This window comes from Elephantulus edwardii, unplaced genomic scaffold (genome assembly GCF_000299155.1).
Source record: "Elephantulus edwardii isolate Elephantulus edwardi_28Jun2011 unplaced genomic scaffold, EleEdw1.0 scaffold00041, whole genome shotgun sequence".
Classification (NCBI taxonomy): domain Eukaryota; kingdom Metazoa; phylum Chordata; class Mammalia; order Macroscelidea; family Macroscelididae; genus Elephantulus; species Elephantulus edwardii.
Genome location: NW_006399791.1, coordinates 7,006,784 through 7,028,691, shown reverse-complemented (window position 1 = coordinate 7,028,691; position 21,908 = coordinate 7,006,784). Strand labels below are relative to the sequence as shown.

Here is a 21,908-nt window from a genome sequence, read left to right as displayed (position 1 = left end):
GACATTTATGGGTTGACCTGGGGAGCATTAAAATCTTATTACGGGGACCTGTCTTTCATCTGGGTTGAGCCACACAATGCTCATAGTAGTCATCAGTTGGTGCTTAGATTTGACAGGTGGGCACTTCTGTCATCTGCAGAGACAATGGTCACCCCTCACAGCCCTCACGTGCCACACCAGCCTAGGGCATGGATATCCCTGGCTGCTTGTGAGGGGGAAGCCTGTGGAGCCGACTCTAACATGCCATTCACCGATGGATTCTAACAGGGACCTTTCTCTAGAATAGTGTGTTGCTTTCTGGTCTTTACTGAAAGTTTCAACAAGAGATGAATTTTAGTTCTTACCAAATTATCTTTTCAGCATCTATAGAGACTATCATAAATATTTCTCTGTTAACTGAAGCTGAAATACAGGCTGGTGCACAGCCATGTTGCCTCCTGATGGATTCTATAGATTCTGCCCCCTGAACTGGGAACCAGCTGTTTCTGGGAAGGGCAGACCGGAAGTCAAGCTTCGAGGCCTGACTGTAGGGATACTGCGGAAAGCGTTTTCTGGGTGACTGTGAACATGAGGTCTTAACAGCTTTACTTCCTTTCAAGGAAAGGAAGTTTGTTAAAAGAAAGCCCCATGAGAGGAGGGGGTTCTTGGGGACAGTGCTGTATGGGACATAGGAACCGAAGCAGGAGTCATGGGTGGAAGACCCCAACACCTGCTGCCACCCATCGAGTCAGCATACAGACCAGGCGCCTCATACAAAACAGGGATCTGGGTACCTGAAGCGTCCAATGACCTTCAGCCATGACACAGTCCCCAGTCCCTAGAGTCCCTTCCTGCTGCACTGCAGCCAGGGGCTGCACAGGTCAGAAGCACTGGAGCCTCCCAGAAAGCAGCTGGGCCTTCTCTTAGGAAAAGCAGGGTTCCTTCTACCACCCCACTGCCACTACTTCCTCTGGGCCCCAGTTCCTGTTCAGAGAGTCATGCCAATCCCGCTCATCACATCAGGATGAGTCTCTACACTACCACAGCACCCCTGGGAGGCAGCTCTCCCCTAGAGAGACCCACTCGGACTCCCCTTAGCTTGTCTGTGTCTGCTTCCTCCACACCCCACTGTGGGAAGACGAAGGGGGCTTGAGTCTTCTCCAGATGGAGAAGCCCAGTCACACCCAAAGCCGAGTCTGGCAGCACCTCCTCTGACCAACAACAGACTCTCCTTATTCTTGCTGGCGCCTGCCCTACCTATACCCAGCACTGGGCTTGCAGGTTGCCCCCAAATACAGAAGCAACAATAAACAGGAAATGTGGGGCAGAGCCCAGTCTGTCAGTTCTGAGGCAGGTTGCGACAAGGTACCCAGTGTGGCCTGTCCGACCTGATCTCACATTCAGCGGCATCTCTGTGGGTGAACTTCTCTTCAAGCCACTAGAAGCCCTAGCCCAAGCGGAGGCGGAAGGTGGCAATCTCCATGGGCTCCAAGTAGATGTCGGTGCTGTTGGAGGGCGAGGCCAGTGGGTACAGGAGTGTCAGGGAGGTTGGCTGCAGGAAAGTAACGTCCAGGCCCTGGAAGAGGCTCCCCAGCGCCACCTGAGGAGAGGGGAGAAGACACCACTGAGCTGCCGGCTGATACACCAGCAGCTCTTCCGCCCGTCACATCCCAGAAACATGCTAACATATACACATACAGTCTGCACACGGGGGAGGGGGGCAGTTTACGACCCCTGAAAGGTGGTAATGAATTGTGCTGCCCACCCAAAGGTATGCAGTTCAAACCCACCAGCTGCTCTGCAGGAAGTGGATGGACAATCTCCTTCCACACCATTTACTGCCTCCTCTGAAAATGCACTGGATTGTCAGCCTGGGTGGGTACCAACTCAATCATAAGGAACAACATTCATGAACACAGGCTTTCAGGCCATGTGCCTTGTCTCAACTCGTCCCTGCCAAGCTGGAGGTGCTTTGACATGTCAATAGCTTCCCCCTTCTCCAGGAAGCCTCCCACTGCCCGACTAACATCTGCGCACTCTCTCTCTCTCTCTCTCTCTCACACACACACACACACACACACACACAGACACTCTCCACTTCCCTGCCTTCCTCTCAATCTCACCTGGGACACGGGGACACACACACACACACACACACACACACACACACTCTCTCTCTCTCTCTCTCTCTCTCTCTCTCTCTCTCTCTCACTCACTCTCATTCTCTCCGCCCCTGCTCCCGTCTCCCTCAGATACACCTCAGCCCTGCTCACCTTGCCTTGGCTTGTGGTGCAGTTGAAACCCAAGTTCTTGGCCTCAAGACCACAGTCAAAACCCTTGCGGTGTAAGAGAAGGGCAGTCTCTGCTGAGGGCAAGGCATCATCCTGGATGGTGGGACAGAGGGTGGGAGGTTTTAGGGAGCCGCAGCACCTCGGCCGCCAAGGAGGGCCAGGGGCAGGAAGCAGTCAGGGCGAGGAAAGGCCAGAATGTGGCCACAGCGATACAGGGCTGAGCAGACCACTCACCTCCGCTTGGATCGCCCGCAGGTTGAGCAGGTGGAAGTCACAGGGCAGTGAGGAGGCCAGAGGATGGAAAGAGCGCAGACCAGGGCCTGGGAACTGCCTCGTGGCCACAGGCAGGGCGAGTGCTGGGGTGTTCAGGTACATGGAGGTCAGGTGACTGAGGAGGGATGGGTAGCTGGTGGAGGGGACATCATGGACCTGAAAAATTAGTTTCCCGATATGAGAGAAGGAAGTGGGTCAGGATGAGGGGGCCTGGAGCAGATCAAAGCACATCCAGGTCAGGGTCTCTGGAAGCAGCTTCCTGGTGTGTTGACCTAACGGGCCCCAGGATGTGGCTCCATGCACTGTTCCTCTAACCCTTCAAGCATGGCCACTTCCCATCCTACACAACTCACTAGGCTGTTCACTTTCCACCCACCTGCCTTTTCACCTCCTTTCATAGCACTGATAAGAAGAACACATCCATGTTTGTCACATCTCTCATTACCTCAGCGCAGGAAGGAGGGTGGAAAAGGACAGACAAACGCCTCACCATGGAGTAGCAGCCTCTGGGGGAGGAGGAGCGAGCGCTCTGCAGCCCTCTGGTCTTGGCATGACCCAGGATCCATATTGGGAGCCCTCATTCTTGGCCCACAGCCCTATGGCTCTCTCCACCAGAGGGCTACTCCCTCACACCTCACCTGGACTTCGTGCCAGGCAGGCCTCACCTGAGCTGTCCTCCAGGCCGGCTATCTTTCCTCCCTTTGAATATGTGTCCAGCACGCCTGCCTTTCCACTGCCCCAGACCCCACATTCTCTCCTGTCATCTCTGGCCCAGCTGGCTGTTAAGTCCTCTTCCACTCTGCCTCAGCCGTGTCCCTCACATCCACATCTGACATCTCTGTGCACGGCCTGAGTTCAAGCCACCACCACTTCCTGCCTGAACTAGCCTTAATCTGCTCCCTCAGCCCGCAATGACATGCTGAGGGTACTGGGACAGGGCCCCCTTGTCTCCACTGAAAATGTCATGAAATAATGGTTAGAAAGCGCACAGGAAGAAATGGATGCCACTGAAGTATACATGGAGAGGTTGATGAATGTTTTCTTTTGCGCAAACTTTCACTACAATTAAAAATGAAATGAAAAAAAAAAAAAACAACTCTAAGTGGCAAAGATCTACCCTGATACATACTGGGCTGCCAAGAGTAAAAAATGATTCAACAGAAACTAGTTTTTAAACAGCAAACCCACTAGAAAGAAATAAACTTTAAAATTCAGATCTAGACCCGCTGATCTTGTCTTTAGAAGCAGAAACTAAAACTGTAAAAGGAAAAGTGGAAAAAGTGAAAATGAGCATAAAATTATTATGGGCACTAGGAGACTGGATCATCATACAGAGTTCTAGGACGTGAGGCCCTCCCCATGGAACAGCCTCTCCTGCCCAAAGTATGAGAGACGACACATCCTCATCTTTGCCTCCCAGGAGCACTCTGGCTGCACCTTCTCCAAGATCTGTCTGTTCTTTTGTCAGTCCATGGGACATTCAGTACTTTTCTCCAACACCACAGCTTAAAGTTGAGGGAATAGCCCCTGGAGGGCAGAGCTATAGGGCCAGTGGGCCACGAATGAGGGCTGCCCATATGGAAACGGTGTCATGCCAAGACCAGAGGGCTACAGAGGGCGCGTCCTCCCCCAGAAGCCCCTATTCCACGGTGAGGTGTTCATTAGGCCTGTAACCACCTACAACCCACATTATGCTCCAGCCCAGCGCGGATGACAGAATTCCTGCAACAGTAGAAATATGTTACGGCTACGCTGTCTTACAATAATCATCAGCCGTATCCGGCCACTGAGCACTTGAGATGCCATTAGTACAAATGAAGAACGGAAATTTTACTTCATTTAAATAGTCTTAAGTGGTCAGTTGTTAGCATGCTAGACGGCAGCGTTCTAGTCCAGCTGAATGACCCCATGGCTATTCCCCATCACACTGTCCTTCCTGCCTTCCACCCCGAGCCATGTACTCCAATCACAGTCCCGTTCAGCAAAGCCGAGCTCGGGTGACACCAGCTCTAGGAAGTGGTCCTGGGTCCCCTCTGTCCACTTGCTCACTCTCCTCAGTCCCAGTGGGCCATACCCATTTTCCACCTTGTATTTTTACATACACATCTCATACATACCCTGACCAGTTCTTCTCAGGTGTGTCTGTACTGTATGTATTTTCATGTCCCTCTCTGTCCTTGAAACATACCAGGGGCTGAGTGTCCATTTAGTGACAAAGCCACAAAGCAAAAACTCAAAACCTAAACCCATTGCTATCAAGCCAATTCTAACTTCCAGCAATTCTACAGGACAGAGCAGACCTGTCCCACTGGGCTTCTTAGACTGCTGCATTGGGAAAGTCAGCTGTCAGGGACCTCTCCCAAGTACTGAAGAGCAACGATGCCAGTCTGGAGTCTAAGGTGCATCTGATCCAGGCCATAGTCTTTGCAATTACTTGCTATGCATCAGAAAGCTGGAAAATGACTAGGGATGATAGAAGGAGAACTGATGCCTTTGAGCTGTGGTGCTGGAGAAGAGTACTGAATATACCATGGACTGCTAGGAGAAGAAACAAGTTCATCCAAGAGAGTGTAAGACCAGGCTGCTCCTTGGAAGCAAGGATTCTGAAGCTTCATCTGACATACTTTGGACATATTGCAAGGAGGGAGCAGTCCTTGGAGACGTCATGCGTGGGAAGGTGGAGGGAAAGTACATGAATCCTCAATGTGATGGATTGCTTAAGTGACTGGGGTAATGGGGGTAGGTGTGTCAGAGACAATAAGATTTGGCATAGGATAGAGCAAAGTTTAAGGCTGTTGTACATAGGGTTGCTGTGAGTCGCAGGAAACTTGACGGCACATACAACAACAATCTTTATGGACACACCCTGTCACATCTTTCCCTCACGGAGAGCTGGTGGGCTCCAAACCCCAACCTCTCAGAGAGCAGCTACGTGCTTTAACTACTGTGCCACCAGACACCAGACATCGTGGGCTGACACTTCCACCAGCTCCTGAGACCGTTACAACTGGCTAAATACTGGCTGTGGGCTCCTAGCGCTGCCCCTTCCTTATCTCTCGATTTCTGTGGCTTCTGTGAGAGATCAAGTCCCTAAACATGACTGTCAGTTTGGAGAAAAGGTCAGGCTGGTGGGGGCAAAGAAAGCCATGAGATGAGTGGGGTCAGAGCAGCAAGGGTTAGAGGGTGCTGGGTCGGGAAAGACGAGGGCGCTGGGTCGGAGGAGACGAGGATGGCAGCACAGCGAGGGGAAATGAGCAGCAGGGATCCAGGCGATGTGGGATGGGGGTGGAGTGAGGTGCCAAACCAAGGTGGGGAGAGGAGCTCGTGTCATCACAGCCCTGCCGACATCAGCCCAGAGCCTTCACTCAGCACCACTCTCTCTAACCATGGCCCGACTGGAGCTCCACTCCTGAGGCCCGAGGCTGGAACCCCCAGGGTCTCACAGCAGGGACTGCTTTGGCCTAGCTCCCTGGGCATTCGGCCCCAGCTTTACCTCACTGCCTGCCGTTCTTCGCTCTAGCAGAAGGCGGAAACGGTTGCAGGTTCTCTTGTTGTCCTTGAGGCCCTGGCCTAGGCCCCGGTTGTCATCCTGCATGAGCCGCCGGTCCAAGATCACCTCCAGCTGGCCTGTGGAAATGAACGGTCAGCCCCTGGCCTGTCCCCACCCCTGGGCAGATACCAGCCTTTGTAAGAAAAGTCCAACCATAGTCCCTGAGGGAAAAACCTCCCGAGAACAAGAAGCCGAGATGCTCAGGAGAGACTGAGGTCTTGAATCCTAGAGCTTATGCGGGAGCTTAGAGAACTGCCACTCGCAAGACTGGATTCTTCAGATTAGGAGAGAAACAAGAAAGGGCAGGCCGATCTCAGGGGTTATCACCCTGTTCAGTGACTCAAAAGTGAGGCCAAGGGTCAGGCACCCAGGCAGGGAGCCACATGGAGACTGGTTACAGAAAACAGAGTGAACAAGCAGACAAGGCCACAGTCAAGGGGCACAGATTCCCTACCCTGGGCCGGCGTTCTCAGGCTGGGGCAGATTTTGCTATTTTTGCTAAGCTCTTCTGCAAGGTCTTCTCAATCACCTGCTACACATCTGAGAGCTTAAGGATGACAGAAGAAGAACTGAAGCCTTTCAATTGTGGTGCTAGAGAAGAGTACTGAACATCCCATGGACTAACAAGGACAAACATATGTCTTGGAGAAAGTTCAGTCAGAGTGCTCCTTGGAGGCAAGAATGGTGAAGCTTTTTCTCTCATATATTTTGGACATATTTTGGCAAGGCTATTTTCTGGAAAGGGAAATCAAGCTCAGAAAAATGGTTAGTGAAGGAGAGGAAGACTCCTGCGAGATAGATTGACAGTGAACACAGGAATGGGCTCAAGTGTATCAGAGATGATGAGGAAGACTCAATTGACTCCAGCGACATCTAACAACTCTGGCAGGGAATAGGCAGGGGCCCCAGCAGGTCAGACCTGAGCTGTGGAGAGGCGTAGCCAGCTGGTAAATCAGGCAGGACTCAAATTAGGTGTTATTTGGGGTTGCTGAGAAAAGGAGTGGGGAGAGGACTCGTGTTTTCCTTTAAAAACATGCTTGGGGAAGGGCTCACTGCAATTTGCTGGAGGAAAGGTTTCTCCAGACCTGTTTTTCTCAAAGATCTCTAGAACGGTCCCTGCATCACTCAGAACAGAGGGCCCACTTGCTCCGCTGTCTCCACAGCCCTTATTCTTCTCTCTTCCTCAGAAGAAGAGTAACCATGAGTTACTGTGAGTTGGAATCAACTTGCCTACAACTAACAGTAACACCTCCTCTGAGAGAGAGCACAAAACTCTGACGTGGATCCTCTGTGAGTAGCACCACCAGAGAGGGCACAGAGAAGACAGGAGTCAGTGAGGCTGACAGACCTGCACTAGATTTCTGTGGCCAGCAGCTCCTGGGAAACAGGACGGGAAGCCATAACTCCTTGGGCAGGAGCAGGTCCCATGGCTCTTGTCCAGCCGCCCAGGGGCTGAGCCTCACCCGGGCATACCAGGCTCAGAGCTTCACAAAAGCTCTGCCTTTCACAGACAGAAGACCCCAGGACCCCCGAGGCCCAGCTCCTCACCTTTCACTGAGGAGGAGGGAACCCTGGGGCATGCCCAAAGTTACCAGCTCTGCCATTCTCTCTATTAATGTTATTTTAAAAAATAAAACAACCCTTAATACAATATTTACGAAGGGAGAGAGATACATTTTAATAAGAAAATGGATTTTTTTCCCCTTTCCTAAATATTTTATTATGATAGTGAATGTCATTTTCACACTACTCTATTTCTTGGTCAAGAGAAGGAGTTTGCACGCCTCAGCTGAGAATCACTGTTTGATACCCGATGCCTCTCAGGGAAGCCCGTGACACATGCACCACCCAGCTGCCTCTGGTGCTGCTGACACCAGGGGTGCAGGTGACAGCAGCTGCCCACCTTTCTGCCAGGCCCAGGTGATCCACAGAAACAGTGAGCGACTCACCCTTGCCCAGACATGGTGATGACATAGACTACAGAAATGGGCTGGGGGGAGGCAGGCCGGCAGTGGGGAGGCTGTGTGGCAGAAGGCCTGGGCTGAGATGGACTGTCCTTGCTCCCCTACTCACCATCGCCGAGACTGGAGACACCCAGGGCCTGGGCAGTGTGCAGAGTGAGGCGGTTCCGTGCGTCCTGGATGTAGGCCATGACGGGCATGGGGTAGAAGTTGGCCTGAAGAGGCAGTTTCTTCAGATATCGCCGGGGCTGCACCTGAGAGAAGAACACTAGAGGATCAGGGCATGTGGGCATTATCTGGTCCCCAGGGACCTCTGCCCTCGCCTTGGACTTCTCTCCTCTGCCCTCTCCTATTCAGGGTTGGTCACCCCTCTTAGCCTACGATGGAGACAAAACGCAGAGTCCAAGTTCAGCTCTGGAATCTCCATCCTGTTCTGTTCCTGTTGTTTCCCTCCACCCCCAAGGAATCACCTGGAAGCCATTGAGGTCCGTGAAGAAGGTGCCCTGGCTCTTGATGTCCGTGCGCAGGCGCAGGGCCAGCTCCTTGTTGACGTAGTCCCGGATATCCACCAGGGACGACATGTCTACAGACAGCCCCTCCACCCCTGGGCATGAACACAAGAGGAGAGCGTGAGGTCGGAGGACAAGCCACCACGAGAAATCCAGGCTGAGCTGGGGAAGGTCTGGGCTGGCTCTCCCCAAAGCCCCACGGTACTGCTGGTGACCTTTCCTCTCAGAGATGTAAACAGCCCCACCTTGAAAGTTACATTTGTTGGAAACAAGACATGTACTTGCCAGCCTGAACAGACAAGGGGCAGGAGCCCACACCTCCACCCAGAGGCCTCCCTCACCTGCACAGCTCACCTGGCAGGTTGTAAAGCCGGACCACTTGGTGAATGTGCTCGTAGTAGGCGGCCACCTCTGAGAAGAACGGGCCTTCAGTGACACGGAGTACAGGCGGGTCCCTGGGGACGTACGGCTGGCAAGACAGCAGGTAGTGGCTGATCCCAAGTGCAGAGCAAAGCGGGTGGGTGCCAGCCTCGGCTTGGCCAAGGGACCTACTTCTTCCAGTCAGCTCTGACAGGACACCCTGCTGAGCTGGACTCAGGACACCAGAGAACATTCTCCAGCATCATGGAGTGAACTGAGTTCCCCCAAAATGTGCTGTAAATCCTAACCTACACACCTGTGGATAGACTCATTTGAAAACGGGGTTTTCTTTGTTATGTTAATGAAGCCCTATTGGTGCAGAGTTTCTTAGACCTAACAACTCAACTGGACTCTGGAGACATCAAAACGGCAGATGACACGGGACAGCAAGCACAAATAGGGAAGAGCTCCCCCAGGAAGCTCCCCCAGGGAGGCCAAGACACAAATGTTCCCCCTGGGCAGACAGAAGAGCATTTCCCTAGTTCCTTAGAGCTGAGGGCCGAATTCAGACTGCTACCCTCTTTAACTGGGAGAAAACAGACGCATTAGTTAGAGCCATCATTCTGTGGCATCTCTGTTAGCACAGCACTAAGAAACCAAGACAGAATGGGACCCAAGTTCCCAGTAAGAGTCCTCCTGGCAAAGACAGGGACCATCAAGGACGGTGGGGCGTGGGCATCCTCCTCTTGGTAGGATCCTAACCCTGCCCAACTGGTTCACCTGTCTCTGCACACCCTCCCAGGACCCCAGGCTTTGTGGAGCGTCTCCAGGGTACCTTGGCCTCGCCGTCAGGCAGGAAGAGGTAGGCTCCACTCTTGTCTTTGGATGTGCGGGTGCCGTAGATGAGGAATTCCATGTTCACTTGCTGCTCCTGCTCCTCGTCCGCCCTCCGGATGCTCTGCCAAGAAACACAGCCCTGACCCCTGGCCTCACTGCAGCAGGTCAGGCTTCCCCCACCCCAGGAAAGCAGGGACACAATTTCCCCAGGGGCCAAGGCCTGCGTCCTGGTGCTGTCACCTGGGAGTGGACGTGCCCATGCCGCTGTCCACCTTTCTCAGGGGACAGCACAACCACAAGTCTGAAGGCAGCTCTGCACCCCTACTGGGCCCCACTCCGCTACCCACCAGCCTGGTTTCACCCCACCACCCTTGGACCTTTACCTTGAGGAACCCGGTAAGGCCTGAGAACCAGACCTGCATGTAGCGGTTGCTGAGGGCAAAGTCCCCAGTGCCAGAGTCAATGACGCGGACGGGGAAGGCCTCGTGTCTGCTGACAGACAGCTGGCGGCCGTGCAGGTAGACACGCACAGAGGAGGGGAGTGTGCGGTGTCCATCCAGGCCCTGCTGCAACTGCAGCACGCCCAGGCCGAGGGCTGGCAGGCGCACGGGCACAGACACCTGCGGACACAGGGCACAAGGAAGGGGGCCACGCAGCGACATCAGCTCTGGGCCCAGACCTGTGGTTCCAGCTGCAGCGTGTCAGCTGATGGGAGGTCATGCCAGCCCCTACCCTCCCAGGGCCTCCCTCTCCTCCTCTGACAATGGAGGGGACATTGTCTGCCCTTCTTTGTCACTCTTATAAGTGTTTAATAAGATTTTTAAAAAAACAAAACCAAAAAGCCTATGAAGTGGTACGCTTTCAGTAAATACTTGTTAAGTGAATGAGTGACAAGGACATTACAGACTCATCATTGCTATAATCATGACTGCAGAAGCTTCCACCTTCTTTCCACGAGCAGACTCCACTGCCAAGAGAAACTGTCTTCTGGGCACTCCTGAACCCAAGATTCCCACCCTATACTGGGGAGTAAGCAGTGCTGGGCCGGGAGGTGGGCAGCTCTGGGAGCAGAGGGCAGACGCCTCACCTGGTAAACGTCATGCACCATGTCCGTGGCTGAGCTCCAGTGCGCGCTGATCTGCACGCCTAGAGGTTGGCCATCCTCGGAGAAGACACGCACCCGGGGTGAGTTGACCAGCAGGGACACCACACTGAGCCGCTCCTGATCCAGGGGGTTGAACAGCACCACGTACCTGCCAACACAAGGTAGGCTGACCTGGGGGGTGAGGACCGGGGTCAGGAAAGAAGGAGATAGAGCCGGAGGTGGCTCTGCCTGTTGGGGCGCAGTCCACAGCCTCACCTGGGTGAGGAGTCCAGTTGGATGATGGTGCGCTCGGGCAGGGCATCGTGATTGAGGCGGGAATCATCCTGGGAAGGGCAGAACCATCCTGGTGTTGGGCTGAACCTCCAACTCCTGCCTCCTCCCTGTGTGTTCCCCCACCCTGGCCCCTCAATCCTGGATGTGGGTCACCAGCTGCACTGGACTCAGCACTGTCCCCCAAGGTGGGGAGAAATCAGGGGCGCCACCCTCACACACCACCCATCAGGCACACCCCGGGCGGGGCTCACCATCTGCAGGAAAGGCGCTGCAGGGTCGAAGTGGTAGGTCTCCTTGTCCCCCAGCACCAGGTAGTGAGCAGCGTTGATGATGACCTGCTTCAGGCTGACCAGCGACCGCAGGAGCCTGTGGGTGGGCGGAAGGCAGGCTGTGAAGGTGAGTGACGTTGGGGCCCAGAATGATCACTACGGGTAGGCTGACTGTGCTGCCGTGGGCCTGCGCCCTGAGAGGAGCGGGCCTCACCTGACCCCGTAGTCCACCACCACGGCCTCCTTGGCGGTGCCGGTGATGGCATCGTGGTGCTGGAAGAGCCCCAGTGTGCGCCGGGCCTCCGTCAGAAGGGCAAAGTTGGAGAGCGGGTACTGGCTGGCCACTCCAGACCGGCGGGCATGGGCCACAGCCAGGCTGTAGAGGATCTCTGCCCCCCTGCCCGGAGAGAAGGGTCAGCCACTGGCCACCATGGCTCCCCAGGGTCAAGCCCTGCTTTCCAAGCAGAAGCCTGATCTTACACACTGTCCACTGGCCTTGGTCCCCTGATCCAGCCCTGTCCCTCCTCAAACCTCAAAAGCTCCCCCTGCTCCCTCTAGGCTGGTAAAGGGGGCCTGGCTCACCGCAGGTGGGCTTCCAGGACCCGGTCCAAGCTCTTGTAGAAAGGCCGAGAAGTGAAGTAGCCTGTCCAGTAATGGTCCTCCCGGTCAGCATAGGAGAAGAAATCTCCACTCAACACAGGAAACCCCGGAGGCCGAGCACCCGGCTCCACTCCTGTCTTCTTGTACAGGGCGTCGAAATAATCCGAGAGGGTGCCAAACTGGGCCTGTGAGGACCCCAAAGCCACCCCGCTCAGTCTCAGAGGCTCTGGGGAATCCTGGCCACAGTGCTGCAGCAGGACTGGGGCTGGACCTGTGCCGGAGCCAGGCAGGGGACGCTGATGTACAAGGAAAGCGGGACGGGTCATACGGGCCCCTGCTGATGACAGTGAGCAGAGACTTTGAGGGAGGCTGAGCTGCAGCAGTGCTAAGGGCCCCAGGCAGGAGCCCCCCAAGCCCCTTCCCCACTGAGTCCCCGCACCTGCACGTGGAGGTCGGGTTTGCTGTTGAGAAAGTCAAAGAGGCGTTGGTAGTTGAAGAACTGGGCGTCCCATTCCTGGGGCTTGTCGTACCGGAAGTCGTCACCAAGTGGCACCAGGAGGATGTTGCTTCGGAACAGGCGGGATTTCTTCCGGTACTGGTCCAGGAGCAGGGCTGCCCTGTGGGAGGCAGAGGGCAGGCACCCAACAGGAAGCCTTCGTGTCAGGATCACCAGAGCCACACCAGAGCCAGCACCCCTGAGACACGCCTACTAAAAGGTCCTCCTGTCTGCAGGTGAACTTTTCTGAAGGGAGGGAAGGCCAGCCTGGGACCCAGGTTTCTGACACCCTTCTTTATGTGAGGCTAGAATTTATGGCCTCAGCTCCCTAACTCTAGTTCTGCCCTCTGATACTGTTGTTGTTGTTATGTGCCATCGAGTTGCTTGCGACTCATAGCGACCCTATGTACAACAGCCCTAAATCCTGCTCTGTCCTGTGCCAACCGCACTGCCTCCGACACACCTGTCCCAATTACTCCAGTCACTGAATCAATCCACCTCATAGAGGGTCTTCCCCTCCTGCGCTATCCTTCCACCCTCCCAAGCATGATGTAACCTCTGATACTACACAGAATAAACTGGTCCTTCTTCCCCCGGATCGTTCAGAACTAGCACAGATGAGCCCACACCTCATGCTTCCTCTTCGGGCTCTGCTATACTGGTTCCCCATCTGTATGGTCTCCATGCAGCATCAGCTGGAGCCTGCCTGATGGATGCCATTCACCCTACAGTCCTGGTGTACCAGCTTCCTTGGGGTGAGGGGCCTGGCACTGGCTGCAGGAGCAGAGGGAGGATAAACCAGCCCCTCCATGTGGCCTGGAATGCCCTCAGAGTAGTGCGAGGCTGACTAGGGGCTTTTCTCCTCATTCTGAATGTTCTGCTTTCTGAAGCTAAGTTTCCCTCAGTTTAGATCCATCCGATCTGGTCAGATGTGGCCCACGTCCTGACAGATCTGCGCTCTGGCACCACGGCTTCACCATGCTCACCAGTGCAGGATGCAGCGGAGGCGGCCGTGGAGAGCTTGGGCTCTGAGGCCAGCCTGCACCAGAGCCGGCTCTGCATTTACTGCCTGTGTGACTCTGGGTAAGTTGCTTCACCTTTCTGTGCCTCACTTCCTATAAAACGAGGGTAACATCAGGCTCCATATACCCTCATCATGTTAAGAGGGTGGAAATAAATTTTAATGAGCTGATGTTTGCATGGCGTTTAGATTAATGCCTTACACACAGTAACTAAAAAAAGAAAAACAACTCCAAAATCTAAATCCACTACCATCTGGTCAGTTTCAACTCAAATCAACCCTCCACTGGGTCCTCAAGGCTGGAAATCTTAATGGGAAGAGAGTGCCCACCTTTCTCCCACAAAGCAGTTGATGGACTCGAACTGCTAACTCCTAGGTTAGCAGCACAACATACTGAGCACTACACCAGAAGGGCTCCTCATGCACACAGCTGCTAAGTGCCATCGAGTGTGACTCACAGTGACCCAGTGAACAGATCTGAACCCCGTCCCATCCTGTGTCTTCCTCACCATCTCGGACACACTAGAGCCCATTGCTGCAGTCACTGTGTCAATCCACCTGGTTGAGGGTCTTCCTTTCTTTCAACACCGCTCCACATTTCCAAGCATGATGTTCCCTTCCAAGGTATAATCTCTCTTAGCAACATGCCCAAAGCATGTAAGACAAAATGTTATCTTTAACTCCAAGGAGCACTCTGCCTGAATCTTCTCCAAGGCTTGTTTGTTTGTTCTTTTGGCAGTCCACACGATATTCAGCACTCTTCAAACCACAGCCCAAAGGAATCAATACTGTCATCCTTATTCACTGTCCAGCTCTCAGATGTGCCACAAGTGACTGATAAGACCATGACCTGAACCAGGTGCACCTTAATCCTCCAACTGGTACCCTGCTCCTCAGTAATTTGGAGCGGACCCTGCGTGTGTCACTCAGGGATTCCAATCAGTTGTCACTGGACCAACTCTGACTCTGACGGAAGCTCCAGGGTGAGTCAGAACAGTCTCACAGTCTCTGAGGCTGTAACCTTTATGGAAGCAGATGGACCCATTTTTCTCCTGTGGAGTACGTGGTGGATGCAAACCACCAACCTGTTAGTTAGCAGACATCTCACTTTTCCCAGACTCCTCACTCCCTCATCACCATCAAGTCAGAACCACTGATTCTTAGCTGGCCCTTCACTTGGTTTCACTGTAAACCACATAGACTGCCTATCTTTCTCCTTAGAGCTGCTAGGAGATGTGACCTGCCAGATGGACGAGGCCTTTGCGTTAGCAACACTCCTCCCTACAGAGGACACAGCCAGAGCCTCTCCGGGGACCCTTAGCAACTATACATAAACATTTGTTATTTTCTGCCTTCCACCTAAATTGTTGGGGAAAATCAATTGGAAAACAAAGCCTTCAAACACATCACTAAAAGGTCCTTTTTCTTTTTAGTTTCTACCTATTAACTGGCACATTATGGGTATCACAGTTCAACCAGTCAAAAACCCACTTAACCACACCTGGCCTGACTTGTACATTTCTTATTTATCCTCTAGGCTACCAAGAGAAGGTGCTTCAAATCCCACCTCTTCCTAATTTACTGGTCCAGTAATCTGCACAAAGGAGACAGAGCAGTTCTCTCTGCTGGTGTGATCTGAGGGAACCCAGGCTGGGCATCTTTGAATCTCAGCTGCTGCTTTAAGAAAAAACAGGTCCTGGATTCCTGCCTAGAATCAGCATTTACACTCCTGGATTCTGGAAACAAAAGGCTACTTTCTTTCCCCTTCGGTCACATGCTTCACCTCCTTGACATCAAGGAATCAGAGCACCACATTGTAAAAACCAGCTCGACTTGTTGTGTTCTTAATGGCAGCCGGTTCTGGCTGGCCCTCCGTCTCACTCTTCATCAGCACCTCCCAGAGGGGCTGACTTCAGCAGTAGCACGGGCATTAGGAGTCCCTAAATGTTCTCCTGAAGAGAACATTGATTTCCCTGGCTTGTCTGGTGGGCTTCAAGGTGAATCTAAGCATCTCCGGGAAATCCTCAGTCAACTGACCTCTGAGGATCCTGGCTGAATTAGGACTGAGTCAAGATGCCAAGCTGAAGATGAGGACTTATTAGACTATAACAAAAAAAGCCGATCGCGTCTCAGTCTTTTGGCTAAAACCAAATGTAGTATCTGTTTCTGTCAGTTTAACATCTGATACGTTCTCTACCCAAAAACAATATATTAAATGGATTTCTAAAATTAGAAGTTTGGAAAAAAAAATTTTTAAAAAAAGCCACATTTATAGCTGTCAAACTGGAACTGACTCAGAGTTGACCTTCCAGAGGGTTTTCATAAGGCAGTAAATTGCACAGGAAGAAAGTGCTCATTTTTCTCTCATGAAGTGGCTGGTGAATTTGAACTGGTGAACTGCCTTTCGGCTAACAGTACTGCTCTATAGACTACACTATCAGAGTCTCAAAGGGAAAAGCAGTATGAGAGTCATTCACTGCCAAGTTAATTCGTAAGCTCTGATAGTTTGCTAGGACAATCACTCAGAAGCATAATCCTTTGGGAAAATAAACCCACTGTGGAAGGTGATTAATTAGGGTTCCCCCAGCTTTCCAAGGGGACTCAGAATGCGGCCACCACTGCCATGGGACTGTGATCACCAGCCTAGCCAAGCTCCCCCATTTCAGGGAAGCCGAACAAGGCTGGGCTGTTAGGCAGTCCCCCATGTGGACAGCCCAGCCCAGAAGACAGAGGCAGATCGGACTCCTCTGTGGAGTGTAGACAGCAACACTGCATGCATCCCAGGGCTGGAAGCAGATACCTCTCAGCCACGTTGGCCTCCGTGATGGCGCGGGGAGGCACCTTCCAAGGGCAGTTGATGCGCCCGCCAGGCAAGCGTTTGAAATCAAATTGGCAGCAGATCTTGGGATCTGGGCCACAGGTATGTGGGACGTCATAGCTGTAGAAGGGCATCATGTGGCAGAAGATGTCGGTGCTGGAGTCTGAGTCTGCAGAAGACACACGTCAGAGTCAACGCCGAAGGGCTGGGGACAGGGACCCCAGACGGCAGAGAGTTGGAAAGGTAGGGAACATGTCTGACAGGGGGTGAGGCTGCACTGAGCTCAAGGCTGTAGAGGACACATGGGCCAGAGGCTGGGATCCAAGGAGGGCCAAAAGCCCATAGGTCCTCCAGGGAGGGGACATAGGAAGGTTAAGGTCCTCAGATGCCACAGAGGGCAGAGGTCAACCTAATGTGAAGAGTGAATCCAGCAAATGCAGAAAAGCCAAACCCCAAAACCACACCTGCTGCCACTAAAGTGGTTACGACTCGGCAACAACCCACGTGTCACGGAGAACTGTTCCACGGCACACTGGGGGTCAACATCTTTACAACCTCAAGCTGTTACTGACTAACAACGACTCTACAGGATGAAGCAGAACTTTACGGAAGTAGCTGCCACATCTTTCTCCTGAGGCATGGCTGGCAGATTCGAACCAACCACCTTTCAGTTAACAGCCAAGTGCTTAACTGCTCCTACAGGAGAAGTGGCAGTCTCCTTCTATAAAGTTTGTAGCTTACAAAACAATGAGGCATTTCCATGAATCAGGAATTCTACCGTGATGAATTGTCATGGATCAGAAACAATTCAATGGCAACAGGAATCTTTAAGGAAATAGTTCACCAGGCACGTCCTCTACAGTGCCGCTGGTTAAGTCTGAACCGTCAACCTTTAGGTTAGCTGTGTTGTTCCAATTATCAAATTGAAACTGACCCACAGCTGACCCCTAAGCAGGTTTTCAGAGGCAGTTTCATTAGAAGAGACTGCCCATCTTTCTCTTGCAAAGCACCTGGAGGATTTGAACTGCTTGCCTTTGGGTTGGCAGGACAATTCCTTAACCACTAGGCCACTAGAGCGCCGTCTAGGTTAACGGTCTAGTGTAAACTCATTGGCCACACACACACAGACTTTGGGTTCTGAAGAGCAGAGGGATTTTACTTCTGATCTCCCTGATCCTTCCCAGGGAGAAATATACTCCCATTGCCCTCCACCCTAACTGGCCTTACCCCAGGTCTGCCTCCACATGAACTCCAGGCTGTGAGTGGCAGCGAAGTGCTTCTTGATGGCATAGTGCACCCTCTGGATCAGCATGCTGGTCAGGTTGGCACGGCGAAGCAGGTAAGGCATGGTAGAGCTGTACCCAAAGGGGTCCACTGCCCAGCCAGACCGTGGGGTTGCACCTGGCCAGAACACGGATGTTAGAGGCTCTCAACTCCTTGGGTCCAGCTTCTCCACCCCAGGTCCCGGGGCCTCAGCGGCTGCCTTCACAAACACCTCACCAGGCCCCCACTGGTGGGATCTGTCCAGAAAAGAGCCCCCTCATGCTGCCCCTGAGCTTTATGGCACCCTGATGTTCCTGGGGCCCATCCCCGGGGGGCAGGCTCCCTTTCCTTAGCCTGGACTTACCCAGATTCTTCTCTAGCCACTGATGCCCCTCGATGAGCTGGTCAATCAGTGCGAAGTAGTGGGAGTTGGCTTCGTCGGGCATCACCCAGCCTCCTGTTGCAATCTCCAGCTGTCCATTTCCCACTAGCCTGCAGTTAAGGATTCATATTTAGGACAGGGCACTTTCCCAGGCCTCCTCCAAAATAACCAATCAGGAGATGCCAGGAAGCCTGGAGGAGCCGGTGCACCAAACCCAGGGCGAGAGAACAAATGGTGCCCCTCCTTCCCCTCCATGCTACTCAGGGTCCTGTTCATCTCTGGATCTCTATCCACCCATCTAGGGCTCCACACTCCCCCTTCGCTAATGCTCACGTGACTTTGATCTTTCTTGCAAAACCAGCACCTGGTGTTGCGTCAATCTGGATGCATGGCAAACCCACAGGTGTCACGAGTAAAACTGTGCTCCACCAGGTTCCAGTGGCTGATTTTCCCAAGGAGACACCAGGTCTCTCTGGGTCAAACCTTTGACCTTCCAGTTAACAGCTGACCATGCCAAGCAGTTCCGCCACACAGCACCTCTCCACACCAGATGTTCCTGCTAGCTGTCATCAAGTTGACCCCTAACTCATGGTGACCCCATGCACAATACATCATCAGACTACTGTGACCTGTAGGGTCCTCACGGCTGATTTGTCAGTAATGAACCTCCAGGCCACAGGAAGCTGGTCTTAGTACAGAAGCTCCACTGAAATCTCTGATCAACATACAGCAACATGCAAGTGTCCACTAACATAGAGCTGGTGGCTGTGCGTGAGAGGCACTGGCCGTGAACTGGGAGCCTGGCGCTCCTGCAGAGGTCAGGATTTGACCACAGAACCACCAGTAACTTCTCTCTGAATCCTGCTGCTGTTATGATGTACTGTCGAGTCAGAATCCACAGCTGAACCTCCAGCGGGTTTTCAAAGGCAGCAAATCACACAGGAGGAGAATGATCTTATTTCTCCTGCAGAGCAGCTGGTGGATTCAAACTCAGTGCCTTTGGGTTGGGAGCACAACTCCTTACCACCAAGACAATAGCCCCCCCCTTGCTTAATGTTAGTGGCCCTCAAATCTATCCTTGATTTCTCATTTTGGGGCTCTCTACCATGACTCTGCCTCCACCAGCATTTCCCTTGCGTCACCCTGACACCTTAGTACCCCAGCTTGAGGTGAGATTTCCACGCCCCCGTAGGGCCCATATGACCTTCTCCACTTCAAAGCCCTCCCACGACTTCCCAGCTGGAACTAGCCTTCGGACCGCTGCTCTCTTTTGGCCATTGATGTTGTCCCACCACTTGGCAAAGAAGGAGACCTCTGCCCAGAGGAAGCGCCGCCGGGGGTCCTCCTGCAGCTTGGAGACCATGCTGTTGAGGATATACTGGGTCTGCTCTGTGTAGTACTTGTCAAAGGTCTTGATCCAGCCTGTGGGGTGGGGAAGGCAACACAGTCCCCCATGGATCCACCATTTCCTTCAGCTGTGCTTCCAAACCCTGGACATCAGAAAGCCTGTGTCCCACACAGGCCCGAGAGGCCAGCAGACCCTCACCTGGGTCATTGTGAGAGTGGGGCACCACAAACACCTGCAGGTCCTCAGCATCCCAGTCATTTGGGCTGTAGGTGATGTCAAAGCCTTGCTTCCACACCCCACCGTCCATGTTGTCAAATGGCAACGTCTCTGATATAGCCAGCATCTGCCAGGGAGAATAGCCACTCAGGGCCTTGCCCACAACCACTGTGGCTCCCTGCCACTCTGACTCTTACCTGGAGGTCTGGCTTCTGGCCTCGGCCCCCCAAAGCAAACTGGCAATCCTGGGGGGAGATGGAGAAGAAGCTGGGCTGGGGCTCCGGCGGCAACACCCAGGAACCGTTGGCCGTGTAGTAGGGCAGTAGGGGCGGCGGGCCCTCCGCGTTGGCTGTCAGCTCCAGCACCGAGTCCTTGATATGGCTGATGATCTCGTGGTTCTCCTCCAACAGCTGCTCCAGCTGCTCGATGCGGTTCTGCAGCACAGAAATTTGGCTCTGCCGAAAAACCAGAGCAGTCACTCACGGCTCCTGAGGCCGCACAGGGGACCGCACTGGGTACACCTCATGAGGGACAACTATGATCCTCTCCTTCCTGAAAGAAGCCAGGACCTGTGAGCCTCTCAGGATGGACAAGCCTAGTTATGCAAGACGTGCACAACACTACTGGGGACCGCTCTCCACGAAGCATCATCATCTTTAGTTCAGGGACAGCAAAGGTATCTTCTCACTTACCTGATTTGAACCCCTGTTGCTGGCTATCTGGAGCACTGTGCTGGGAGAGCTGTATCAGGCTTAGCGGGAAAGAATGCTACCATCAACTAACAATGTCTGCCAAGAATTCAAGAGGACAAAACTGCTGTACATATTACCATTCCCCCGCCCCCTTTTGTCATTGCTGGTTTCCATGGAGGGTTCCTAGAAAAACCTGCATATTGGGAAGAAATGTTCCTGCCCTGGGTTTGGGGCACAAGCTGGGCCCAGGAGTCTTGTATCTGAAGAGGTGATGTCAAGCAGGCTTGACTCACCCGGGGGAAGTTGCCACCGTTCTGGTGTCGGGCGGGATCATGCTGCACGCGGTCCAGCATGAGGTAGAGCGAGAAGACTGCCACGCAGAAGATCGCAGCCCCGCACACTGTCACTTGCTTTTTCAGCTTCATTCTGGCCTCCACACACACCTGGCAGAAGGAACACCATTTGTAGGACTGGTATGCAAATGACCTATCAGCATCCTGGGAGCAGATCGCTCCCCAGGGACATCTAGTTGCCTGGCTCTGAAGAGCAGGCTTCTCAACACCAGATCCCAACACTGCCTGTGACCATCAGTTTATTTTTTTGACCAAGATTCAGTAGCACACCTGTGGCTGGTCCTGCCCAAATAGTGGAGAAGATGGAGTCTCCCTCTCCCCCTTAGACTAATGTCATTTAAAAAAATAATAAATTGGGTTTGTTTGGTTTTTTTTTATGACAAACATCACACACTCTGGCTCCAAGAGTTCACCACACAACTTGCTGATATAACCAGCTTCCCACTGGGCTTGTCTATACTGAAACCCGCTTTAGTGAGAAAGCACAAGTGAGCCAAGAAGGTAGGTGCATGTGTGCGTGTGTGTGTCCATTTTCCTTGGACACGGGCTTTCACTTCTGCAGAAACAAACTAGTCTCTATTCTGTGGAGCTGAAAGGGTAAGCCAGGTAAGCCTTTCCGCCTGCAGACTTGGAATAGAAGAGACATCAGAAACATAGCTCCTCTTTCCTTAATAGAAAAATTAATGAAACCAAGAAAGAAGGCAAACGCTATGTCCTTTCCCAGTTAGTTGCTATGCCTGGGCTTTCTAACTTGCAGCTTGAGGCTTGTGGAAAGCACTCAGCGGGCCCCTGGGAAGGGCTCTGGCAGCCAGCGCTGAAGCATTACGGTCTTAGGGTTCCCTGGGTAGTGAAAGGCGGACACAGCTTCTGGGCTGTGGGTCAACTTCAGCCAACTGTACCGCCCCCAGACCTCCTGGCCTGCTCAGAGACGGGGGACGCTATCTGCTGGGCTGAGCGTAGGCGGGAGCCTCGGAGCAGCGCTGTCGCCTTTGCGTTGTGCCCTACTTAGCGCTATCTGATTCCACTCAGGAGCCTCCAGGCAATATTTTTAGCCCTTGGAGGCTGGGTCAAGGCCAAGGTGGGTGGAGCTGGGGAGGGATTGTGGAATGAAGGGTGCCGGCACCTGCCGCCGGCCTCCAGCGGCTCCCCGGCCGCGGCCCTCCCGACCGTAACGCCAGCTACCCGGCCCGGAACCGCAGCACCCCTCGCGCTTCTGCCCAAGGCTCCCCGCGCGCTCTCGGCGCGTTACCGTGTGCGGCCGGCCTCCGCGCCGCTCTGGGCCCGCCGGCCGCGCTGCTGCCCTCACATCCCC

General features: G+C 53.5%; 1 protein-coding gene across 2 annotated transcripts; it reads right to left on the bottom strand.

The window, feature by feature from the left end:
- Positions 1-1,220: 1,220 nt before the first annotated feature.
- On the bottom strand, positions 1,221-21,558 carry MAN2A2 (mannosidase, alpha, class 2A, member 2). 2 transcript variants are annotated; one of them, XM_006885159.1, is made up of 23 exons: positions 21,515-21,558; positions 20,537-20,686; positions 19,749-20,006; positions 19,534-19,678; positions 19,238-19,409; positions 17,970-18,097; positions 17,570-17,743; positions 16,325-16,511; positions 12,447-12,624; positions 11,990-12,192; positions 11,622-11,804; positions 11,390-11,504; positions 11,121-11,188; positions 10,848-11,013; positions 10,144-10,380; positions 9,759-9,881; positions 8,918-9,032; positions 8,525-8,658; positions 8,167-8,308; positions 6,037-6,170; positions 2,505-2,699; positions 2,253-2,363; positions 1,221-1,579 (listed from the first exon to the last, which is right to left on the bottom strand). In XM_006885159.1, the coding sequence occupies exons 2-23, from the start codon at positions 20,666-20,668 to the stop codon at positions 1,427-1,429; spliced, it is 3,453 nt and encodes a 1,150-aa protein (XP_006885221.1). In that variant the 5' UTR covers positions 20,669-20,686; positions 21,515-21,558; the 3' UTR covers positions 1,221-1,426. The 2 variants fall into 2 exon arrangements, with proteins under 2 accessions (XP_006885221.1, XP_006885220.1); XM_006885158.1 differs by lacking the exon at positions 21,515-21,558 and having other exon boundaries at positions 1,427-1,579; positions 2,253-2,368; positions 2,462-2,699; positions 20,537-20,668.
- Positions 21,559-21,908: the final 350 nt, after the last annotated feature.

Excerpts from the sequence above, each read along its gene's own strand:
- MAN2A2 (XM_006885158.1), bottom strand. The coding sequence starts at position 20,668 with ATGAAGCTGAAAAAGCAAGTGACAGTGTGCGGGGCTGCGATCTTCTGC. Across the intron at positions 17,744-17,969 it reads GTGGCTAGAGAAGAATCTGG|GTGCAACCCCACGGTCTGGC; the intron begins GTAAGTCCAGGC and ends TGTTCTGGCCAG. Across the intron at positions 2,369-2,461 it reads ATCGCTGTGGCCACATTCTG|TCCAGGATGATGCCTTGCCC; the intron begins GCCTTTCCTCGC and ends TCTGTCCCACCA.